Source organism: Actinia tenebrosa, unplaced genomic scaffold (assembly GCF_029948245.1).
Source record: "Actinia tenebrosa isolate PJP-AT-01 unplaced genomic scaffold, QUT_ActTen_1.0 PGA_scaffold9__36_contigs__length_13948895, whole genome shotgun sequence".
In the NCBI taxonomy this organism is placed as follows: Eukaryota; Metazoa; Cnidaria; class Anthozoa; order Actiniaria; family Actiniidae; genus Actinia; species Actinia tenebrosa.
In genome coordinates this window covers 4,336,992-4,348,452 of record NW_028292586.1, presented here as the reverse complement: position 1 = coordinate 4,348,452, position 11,461 = coordinate 4,336,992, and the positions used below count along the sequence as shown (strand labels likewise).

Below are 11,461 nucleotides of genomic sequence, written 5' to 3'. Positions count from 1 at the left end.
AGGGACAACAGATCTAGAGGAAGGGCTGTCGGGCCCTAGCAACCAAACCTATATACCACACCAACACTTTCCCACAAAAATCTCTACTCTATCATATAGGCACTTGGTAGTGCCACCCAATCAAAGAAACACCAAGTGCCTTCCCCCTCCTAATTAATAATACAATGGGATGTAAACATGTACAACTTTATTATAATAATAATAACAACTTTATTTAATGAGGGTGGCACTAAATAGTGTACTACGTACACTAATAAACTTGTGGCCCTCAATATAAAACTACTAATATTTACAAATTAAAAAATATAAAATATATGTAATAACAACTATCAACACAAACTTATTAGAGAAATTGACTATAGTATAATAAAACATTACATCAAGATTAATATGAACTATATATAAATTTAACTGTGAAGCTCAGCAACACCACGCGGACGACATATATTTCAGCAACTTTGAAACACCGCCCCATGAACACGACGCTGCCAAACTTCACAGCCAAATTAAATAGGAATCTATATCTATATCATATTATTATATTATCTATTTATTACAAATTCAGACTAGAAATATACATATGCATAGCACTTACATTATAAGTTGTCATACAACATTTTACACTACAAAGACTTTTTTATTTTATGTATTCAGCCAAGCATTGAAAAACATTTTCATGTATTACAATTGGATCCAGCCAAGATTGTAAAGCACGTGTAAATGCAAGCTTTGACTTTTTTTTTAGTTTCATTGGCAAATTCTATAGCCAAAAAGCCAGCTTTCAGGCATAAAATTGATTTGAAGAACTAAAAGAAGAATCAATCTGCTTGCATCATTGTCTAATACCTCTATAAATAAAGTCATTCACCAATTACATTAGTTATTGTCACAAAAATAGTCGGGTTAAAATATTAATCATCATATCTTTTCTATTTTGCATTCATGAAAAATAACAACACGTACATATATTTGTATTTTTAATTGGCTTTTGTAGATAGCACAACATGCAGATTCTAAAAACAGCTTAAAGACCCAGACAAACATTGCAATCTGTTTAACCATGTTGAATATTACACAAACCAATCTTATCATTTTTACTTAGAATTAATAACCCAATAAAATTAAACTATTATTAAACTAAGTTCTACTACAAACAGGTATAAAAATTATCTGCTAAGAGTAAGTATAAGTTTGTTTGTCTGTGTTTTATCTTTGTTTTTGAGATCACATCTGCATGCTTTGCTATTTAAATACAAGCATTGACACCTTTTATTAGTTCATTGGTAATAAATTCTATACTCAAAAAGCCAGCCTTTTAAAGTTACAGGTGATATAGAAAACTAAAAGAAGAATCATGTGCTTGCATATGTCTGAATGGTAATTAAATTATATTAAAATAAATATAAATCTTCCAAATTTTGTGTGGTGCTAATACATGTTCTTATAAATGTCTTATTATCAGGACCGTATCTATACTATGGATAATTTATTCCTATGGATAATTTCTGGTAATTATATGATTGTACACATTCCTAGGTTTTATATAGCTCCCTTACGTACATCTACATGTTAGTCAAAAATGAAGATACATTGTAGTTAAAGAAGGTAAAATTAGTGTAAAATTTTAAAATGTGGCTATTTTTGTTTGTTTGACTACTCATGTTCTTACTTGTTTACTTTTTCTCTACTTTTTTTTTTCCTTTTTTAACAAATAGTAAAACTGTAATCGCTACTACTACCATTTTTCTATAATTTTTTTTTTTCGCTTTTATATTGTAATTTAACACTTTATTATCTGATACTTATGCGTGGTATTTCCTCTCGCTTACCATATCATGTTGATCATCATCAACAGTTGGTCAAAATGTCATGTACTCGCAAGGTTTAGTAAAAAAAAACTTGCAAAAAATTTGAAAGAAACTGGTATTGTTGGTATGTCCTCTTATTTAATCTTCTCACCGCTCTCAACAAAGACAAAAAAGACAAAATTAAGGGTAAAACAAACATCTTAGTATAAATCCACTCTGGCAAACTTTGGGAAACCTCATATAATCACAGCTCAAGCAGTGATTATCCTCTAATAATCACTGATTGCTCAACCAATCACATTGTGTGAAACTCTATATTCAAGTCTAAAATTATACTAATTACTATAAAATAGATGGAAAATTTACTCAATTCTATTTGATTGGCTGAGCTGAGCAGTGCTGTTACTAATAATACTGCAGAAAAAAGTTATTTCCACAGCAGTGAAAATTAAAAATTGTTTGTAAATTTTTCATGGTTATTATTGAGTAATCATTTGGCTTCTCTTTCAATTTGTAATTTTAATTAAAGTTTTCCATAACTTGTTTTTCAAAAAGCTCCTCATCCAAATCGCACTCTCAAACCCATATGATTACCTAACACTCTCTTCTCCACGCACTCATGTAATATCCTCTATTTATTTGACCACAGCCAATCTTTGTTTATGTAATAACTATTAAAAAAACTTCTGCATCACGTGATAGTATTTGCACCTCTTATTCATCTTGCTTATGAGAAGACAAATAAATATACGGATACAACTCAAACAAAGAATAGTATTCTTAAAGTGTCTATGATCCCTAACTCAATGTTTTCAGCATTGATTCTACATCAAGTTAAAAGTTAAATAGTAAATAATTTAATATGATTTGAATGATGCATCTTGGAGATATGAAGGTTTATACTTCCAGTATGCTAATGAGTGTGATGTCATAGTAGGCATTTGGGTTTATTTGTCATCATTTTAAAATCAAAACACTGATTACTATGAGGAAACAAATTTGCAATAATCTTTCTATAAACCCTGAGTAAGATAATTATGTTTTATACAGGATATTTTTCTACCCCAGTAAATTTTTGTATATTTAATAATGCAGAAAACAATAGCCTTTAAACATATCCTTTTATTCGCATGAAAAAATGACGATGGCTATCTAGTTGTTTACATGTAATAACATCAGGGTCAAATTACCATTCTCCTGCGCTCTAGGTTTCTGATTGTTATGGTAATGTTTTCAAATTCATTCTACAATTTGATTGGTTCCTGCTGTCTAGGTGGCCCTGATTGTGGTATAGTCACACTGTAAGTGTTCATAACTACAGCTAGTAATATAATTAAGCATATTAAGAGTATAATGTGTATAGTTCCAGAACATATCCATCCCCCAACCACAGAGGAAATTTGTAAAAGGACCCCTGTACCCCCAGGAACTTCCAATTTTCTTCCATTCAAACTCCGTATTTTTGTTTTTTCTCTAACCCCTCCCCTCCAGAACTTCCAATTTACTTTGTGGGTGGGGTATGGATATTTTATGGAACTACACAGTAGCTGTCAAGAAAGATGTCACAAGAGATTTTTTACTGCATAGTAATAATTATAAAAAGGTAAGTAGTTATAAAAACTTACTGCTTCTTTTGCAGCAACAAAATGTAGCCAGCAGAGCGAGAAAGATAATGACCACTACGACAATTGTTCCTGTAATCCATGCATTGTTTTGAAATAATGTGCTCTCTCCACTATCCTTTCCACCACTATAAGTAGTAATTGATATGGTACTTGGTGCACGAGTCGTTGGAGCACAATTTTTTGCAGTCTGTAAAGAACATTGTTTTCCCATTGGCACTACTTGTGGAATATTACATTCAGGTACCTTCTCATTAGTCTTATCCCCACAACACCGGCTGCAGGGCTTGCAGTGTCCTCTGTCCCTATAATAACCACGTTTACAGGTACATCGTATAGTGTCATTTTCTTGTGTACATTGTCCACTCTGAACTTCATTTTCTTGACAACGAGTACATTGCTTGCACTGACTAATGTCGTAGGTGTCTGAGTACGTATGATTGGCAATGCATTCAACACAGTCAACTTTAGTTTCTTTAGGATACCTTCTCCCACATTCGTCTGATAGCCCTAAACCAGGTGCACATGTAGGACATTTCCATATCATGACAGAACCATTAGAACCACATAAACCATGTCCAAATTCATTATACTTTAATTTATTATAATTACAAACTGGTGCTGCATTCAAGTGCATCATCAAAAGACACTGTGAATATAATGGAATAATTAATACTTTAATCATGATAATTATAATTCATTATTTCTTATATGCAAAATACATAAAGGTTTTAACAAAAGGGCCTATAATATAGCTAGCAATGGCATTTAGCAAACTTTCATCTTATAGGTGATAGAACATTGCCATATGTTGATGGTTCATAATAAAGTAGGCATGACAAACAAACCTAACATATACCAGACATCATGTCCAATAAATTGTGGGAAATGAGTATAAAAAGTGAAAATGTGTAGTGATGACAGAGATGTTTGATGAATATTAGTTGACCCATTTCATTCCAACATTTTTAGAGCACTAAAAATTCAAATTGATACAGACTCATAGAAATGTTGGTGTGATGTCAAGAAAATGTCTGTTTGAAATCAAACTTCAACAGGCATTCATCCAACGTACAGTAATATCATCATATCCTGACACTGTCAGCACACCATGACAATTGATTTGGGAGTAAAAAAAGATGGATTATTTGATTGTAACGCCATGAATAATTTTCAAAAATGTGCCTCTTCTCACAGAAATAACTAACAGAGCTTTTACTAAGGCATCATTTATAATTTAGGGTACAACTAATAAGGGCTGGAAATATGGCAGTTTTGAGTTTTCTTTACCTCATGGTTAGCCTCGATTTCATGCAGAACATTCATATTGTGTTCCAAAGGTCCATGAAATTTCAAAGTGTCTATATCGTTGGAGTTGTTCATTCTTTACTTTACCGTTGGTATTTGTGAATATTTAGACACTGATACGAGGCTAAACCTGAGTCTAAGTCTGTATCAAGGAACACAGTGGTCATTTGGAACTCGAAAAAAGCCTAATATGAAATATATATATTAAGCATGGAAATTTTCTGATGTTTTAATTTGGATGAAACTTCACTCTAGAATAATCTTTAATGGTATAATAATCACTGGTAATAGTTTTTTCTTTATATTCTGATAGGAAGTAAGTATTTGTTTGCAAATAGTTAATGTCTGGAGTCTGTGATGTCATTTACTCACACATTGAACCATAAATTTCTTTGTAATTAAAATAACTTCTAGCATAAGCCCAATGGACTCACAATATTTGTAATTATAATCCATAGTTTCACATATTTTCTTCAATAATTAGTATGAAACTTATTGATATAAATAGAATTCCAGTTGAATTGAAGTTATTTGGAATCAATACCAAATAGGATAAACTATAACAAATGACTATTTAAGAAGAACAATTAAAACAACTTTCAAATTTAGATAAAAGACTGTTGCAATAATTTGCTAGCAATTTCATCACAGGAACATCATCCATGTTAAAAATATATGAAAATAATGCTCTTTTGTCAAAACCACAGAACCAAATATTTAAACTACATAAATTATTCAAAAACTCATTTCTTTCATTTCTTATTTCTATCAATTAATTCATCATGTGAACATGACATCAAATAATGATATTCTTCACATATCTCATTAAAACTATATAATTTACATTTGCGAACTTCATATATGATCTTATTATAGCGATCAGATTCAACCCCTATTTTAAATACTCTGGTCGCTATATATAATAAGATGGTATATGAAGTTATGAGTTCATCAGTCAACTGAGGAATGAAATTCTCATAACTTCTAATGAATTTTTAAATTAAATCAAAATAAATCTTCATTAAACTTTCTAACTTTGTAGATATCATTCTAATCTATAATTTCATTATAGACAGCCAATGAATGTCCACACTAAGCCGGATAAATTTGAATCCGAATTTTTATTTATTCCGTTAGGCCTACCGTTCACACTAGTCCGGGCGAATCCGGAACAATTCTTCACCGAAAACGATTTTTTTCGAATACAGTCTCCAGAGTGGAACAATTTGAAAAATCCCGGCTAGCTGTATTAGTGTGGACGGAAAACATTTCGCATCCGAAACTTTTCGAATGCGATGACGTCATGATCGTCATTGGAACATGATGGGAAGGCTAAAAATTCACCACAGGCTCAATTTCAGCTTCCATGCACATGCTCATAATGTGCAATAAAGCATTTTTGCTGCCTCTGATTGGACTAGTGTGGACGCGAAACATTTTATCCGTTTTCATGTGTGGATGGGAAACTTTTTTTGGTTTTGGTGTGAAAGTTGCGGATTCAAATTTATCTGGCATAGTGTGGACGGGGCCTTACAGTATAAATTATAGATTGATTATCATAAGATTGAGTTCTTTGAATAAGCAAAATCTTCAGATATTTCATCTTTATTCACTGAAATAGTTTTTAATACTAACTCAAAATTCTTATTTTTTTAATATTATCAAAATGAATGAATGATTTTACTCACCGTAAGAATTGTTGTAGTAACCAAATTACTAAAAAGGGTACTGCCCATTTTGACAGCAGTTTTTTGGGGTTTTTTTTACGATGATTATCGATGATTACGATGATATGCAGGTCCACATCAGTTATATAGCTGCCAGTTTTTAGACCTGCTGAAACAAATAAAGTTGTATGTATGTATCGCTATCTTCGACTCCTGTGATAAATCAAATGTATATTAACACATATCATGTCAATATTTTATAAATTTTTAGGTTTAGCATAAATTTTATAAAAAAACTCAATTCCGGCATAACGAAGCTGCGTTTAAATTTCATGCCATGGCTTACGATAATACAGTATTTGCGTCTTTTCCTCGACTCTTAGCTTTTCGAAAAAGTACCTTAAACTTTAAACATCATATTAACCAAAAAGCCGCTCATTGATACGAGGATTCGAGATAATCTTCTCACCTTATTCTATGCGGGAATTTCACCAAATCTTTCGCCTATCGTCTTCTGATTACAGTTTACACGTTTCTGTTAAGGATTAGACTAACAAAATGTATAAAGATCGCGTGTAGAAGAGCCAAAGAAACATGAACAAAGAAACAATTTTCCTGCGTCAAGAAAATATGTACGCAGACCGACATGCAGCGCAACCCAACAAACCAACCACAGACAGCCCAAACAAGGTTCCTGTGTATGGTTTATAAGGGAATGTATGGTAGTTATGATAAAGTTACGAAAATAAAATGTTTCACTTAACAATTTGCCTCAAAACTTGCTGCAGTTATTGCTTTTACTTTGTTCAGTCTTCTGGCGAAGTTTCAGCGCGATTTGAGGCCGTTTAGTGTTTGTTTTTTTTAAATCCGCTTTTCTCTACCTAAATAATCTTGTTTGGGCTGCCTGTGCCCAAACTCCCTACGTTTATACACTGATTAAGAGAAAGTATCGGGATTTAGAATATGCCGTATTTCATTTGGAAAAACGTAAATAAACGTTTTTCGACTTACCTGTTCTGTCATTCTATTTCTTTTTAACTCCTGTAAGAAGCCTCAGCGAGTTTTGAAGAGTATTTATTTTTAAATTCCGACACTAAGAATAGTTCCTTGGTCATTCCACAGGTAGCCCAAGCTAGGTTCCTGTGGTGTCACGTTATAAGAAAATGTATGGCGCCGCAATAAAATCGTTAAAATGTGAAATAAATAAAATTGTTTTTTACCAGTGGAGTAAAAAAACGTTAAAACTGGCTTAATCCAAAATCTAAGTACACAGGGCGAAAGAGGTACTACTTTTCAAAGGTCAGCTAAGATTTCTTTACTTTATTTCACATTTTGACGATTTTATTGCGGCGCCATACATTTTATTATAACATGACACCACAGGAGCCTAGCTTGGGCTATCTGTGGTCATCCCCGTACTACAAAACTCGATTATATAGTCAAAATTGGCCATATGGAAGTCACACCGAGTCAAGTGTAAAATTATGGAGTCACACGTACGAATACCGAGAAAGATGCTCAAAAAATCAAATTTAGTTGAAAACATAAAACGAAGCAAAACGGTGTCTGTCAAACTTCATTAATTTATTTTAAAATTCCAAAGAATGCGTGCATAACTTCACGTACTGATCCAAGTCACGATTCGGATTTTCAGTGACTTTTTTGTGGACAGAGCCCTAATGGCTTCTGGGAATTATTAGAATGGAATATACTGTTACTTTGAAATTATCAATTTTTACCTCATATGGATATATCTTTTGGCAGATAACGAAGGCTATCCATTAGATTTCAGCCCTCGAAAATCGTCGATGGGTCGTCGATAAGATCGTCCACACCACTTAATCTTTCTCAGGGAGGGTCTGCTTTTGAGTTTCTTTACGGCAAATACGAATTGTTTACAGTTATCGTGGAACTTGAAATCTTCATTTTGTGAAAGTTGAATATTTCTAGCCATTGCTGTACGTGTTTTTTCTCCGTTGATTATGGCGAGGGAAGAAGAATACCAGCAGTGCTCGTGACCGAAGGACAAAAGAGTATAAGCGGAAGTTAAGGGAATCCCGACCTTCTTGGAAAATATCAATCTAGACTCTTCCACGGTAGAGGGCTTCCACAGTCTCTCGCTCGTCCGTTCCGTCTCCACGCTTAGAGACTGCAACGGTACAATGACCGAAAGGACTTATGGGTCCCGAAAACTTGGACCCGGCGTGCTTTGGGAACCAAAATACTAGACTCTTCCACAGTCTCTCTCGTTTCAATATTTTCAAGATGGCGGCGAAAACGAGGGTAATAAGTTGTACCGTGGTAGTCTTGTCCTATATGGCAGACATGACCTCTGACGTCACGCTGTACATGGGGCCAATCATATCATATGATTTATTGAGGCTACACACGGTTAAGACTGGGAACCAAAAGTTCGTGGCAGTCGTGTCTTTGAGGAATTATACGAAGGAGGGTATACTGAGGATTTTTGGAACTGCCATAATAATGCAAGTAGAGGTTGTATCTGGTTTTACTTTAACTATGAGTTGGTTTGACTCATACGTACCACTTTAGAATTAATTGGCACTGAGCTAGAGTTGAGGTAACGTACGGCAAGCTAAGTTATATCTACTTCTCTCATGTTAGATTAATGTTCACAACTACTATATTCAATATTAAAAAGCGTGTAAACCATACTATCGAACCGATATCATATTTTATAGGCACTGACTGTTTGGGAACTTAAAGTTACTTCACTGCGCTGTCGAATTCGCCCGCCATTTTGGATTCCTGTTGGATCAGATTTGATTTATGTTATGTTCAAAAGTTAAACCATTCTTATGTACTGTAAATAAAAATGATATTTACAGTCAAAATGGATCACATGCACAGAATCCATTCATGAATTCATCTTCAAATATCCAGACTCCAAACTTTAATATAGATTATCTGCCTGCTGGGTTTTGATTGAATTCTTAACAATTGCATGCTGTGGTAGAAAAACCCCTCACAAAGACCTAGCACCATCACACAGAATTTTAGCAGTTTATTGTAAAAAGTGAATCATCAACTGAAAATTTAAATGACAATATCACTAATTAACTCTTGGGTATGCCATTGAGCCATTTCGATTGAAGTAATGATAATGATTATTATTCATTAAATCTTGTGTTGGTAGACTGCTTCTTTTTCATGAAATATTAATATTGTTTTGCTTATTCTTCATTTATAGAATGATCTAAAAAAAGTATATTTTTTGGATTTTTTACTGAAGCTAGATGCATGGGAGGGTACACCAAGGATCTTGCCACCTGCTGCAATCAAGTTGCATGTGCAAGCAATGACAACTACCTTGATTTATTCATATTCAGTTATTTATTTTCAGAACTGATTTTCACTCATCCTATACAATGATACCAGCCATCTTACTTTTGAAACATTAGAAAGAGAATTTCTGTTTCGTGATTAAGGAGTTCGTTATCAGATAAAAGGAAATTGAGATTTAAAGCAGTAATATTTCTCCATGCTTACCTTTCATAAGCAAAAAAGTTAACCTCAAATTAATTTTTGCAATTGCATTGGCATCGTACACATTTCAAAAGAATAAATTAAACATCAAGTGCAGAAAACAAAACTATTTTATTAAAAGGATCTATGGCACCTGGTATGACATAACAAAAAAATTAATGAATTTTTGTTGAATTGTCCAATTTTTAAGGCTTTCCTTTTACAGAGGTGTCTATTAATATTCCAAAAAAATTATTCACCCAAAAAGATTGTGGTTGTAGTAATACTTAAATTATGGCGACGATGAGAGAGCATAAAGATACTGGCGCTACTCTATGTTTGAACAAAAGCATTGTGATGATATGTCAAGGGTTTTCATTTGTTTTATCATCCAATCGGTGTCTGGTTGGCACATAAATAACAGAAGCTTATGTCACTCTGAGTATATACTACATTCTTGCTAATAAGTATCCATGGCAAGAAGTATATTTGATAAGAAGTATATTTTATACATGGCACTATCATCAATAAATATATACCACTGTCAAAATAATATATTCTCCCCTAAAGAAATCATAATTACTAAACACCCCCTATTTCTACTAAGAGCTGTACATGCCAACATTGAGGTGTTTGCCTCAAAACGTTTGATCATAGTTAATAGAGGGGAATGGTTAGGAAACCTATTGTTATAGGTCTTTTTTCACTTTTGATATTGAACCGTTCTTGACCGTGCACAACGTTTGATTTATGCTCATCCGAAATTGCAAAATTATTAAACATAAAATTTGTCTAAGTGATAATTGTAAGGAATATTCAAATATCTCTTATAAATCTTTGAGTATTTTGAACTAGCAGCCAAAAGAAAGATTTTGGTCTATTCACTCAGCCATCGCCAAGAAGAGTAAAACAATGATGAAACAAAAGATTGTGCACGGTCACGCTTGAAAAAACTGAACAAAGACTTATAACAATAGGTTTCCTAACCATTCCCCTCTATTAACTATGGTTTGAAAACTAATATAAAGTTCAAAATGAATGTCTTTAGATACATTTACTATAATGTTACTTTCTTTGTGCTATACTTGCCATTTGTGTAAGACATTTGTATAATTATGTAATTACAGACTCTGGTCCTGGAAATGCACTGGGATCAATCTTGCCAGTTTTTATTCTTACACTACGTTCATTATGTACGGTTGGGGTGAGGGTGAGGGTCAGGTAAAATTCTTCATATTAAGAAGATCCACCAATCACCAACAATTTAAGGAAAATTTAAGGAAAGATCAAATAAGAATTTAGTAGTTGATTTAAGATTCTCAGATTCTTTCTCAGAATAATAATATTCATTCACCAAAATGGATTCCCCAAAATAATTTGTAATTGCCCCTTACCCACCCCTCTTTTAACATGCTTCATTACCAATGGTTTTATTTCACGAGTGACTGGAAAATATATTGGATCTTTAGCTAAAGAAAATATGGGAGGTGAGCTGAGATAAAAATGAGATGAAATTATATGCATTGGGTGAAATGAGAAGAAGTAAGAGAAGAAGTGGTGAGGTGAGAGG

General features: G+C 33.1%; 1 protein-coding gene across 4 annotated transcripts; it reads right to left on the bottom strand.

Annotated features, from left to right (window-relative positions):
• Positions 1 to 172: 172 nt before the first annotated feature.
• Positions 173 to 9,485, bottom strand: LOC116293349 (tumor necrosis factor receptor superfamily member 19-like). Of its 4 annotated transcripts, none has more exons than XM_089024846.1 (4): positions 8,145 to 9,483; positions 6,875 to 6,955; positions 6,427 to 6,571; positions 173 to 4,079 (listed from the first exon to the last, which is right to left on the bottom strand). In XM_089024846.1, exons 3-4 carry the CDS (start codon positions 6,472 to 6,474, stop codon positions 3,420 to 3,422), a joined length of 708 nt encoding a protein of 235 aa, XP_088880972.1. In that variant the 5' UTR covers positions 6,475 to 6,571; positions 6,875 to 6,955; positions 8,145 to 9,483; the 3' UTR covers positions 173 to 3,419. The 4 variants fall into 4 exon arrangements, with proteins under 4 accessions (XP_088880972.1, XP_088880973.1, XP_088880975.1 ...); XM_089024847.1 differs by having other exon boundaries at positions 6,875 to 6,940; XM_089024849.1 differs by lacking the exon at positions 6,875 to 6,955 and having other exon boundaries at positions 8,145 to 9,485.
• Between the last annotated feature and the right edge of the window lie 1,976 nt (positions 9,486 to 11,461).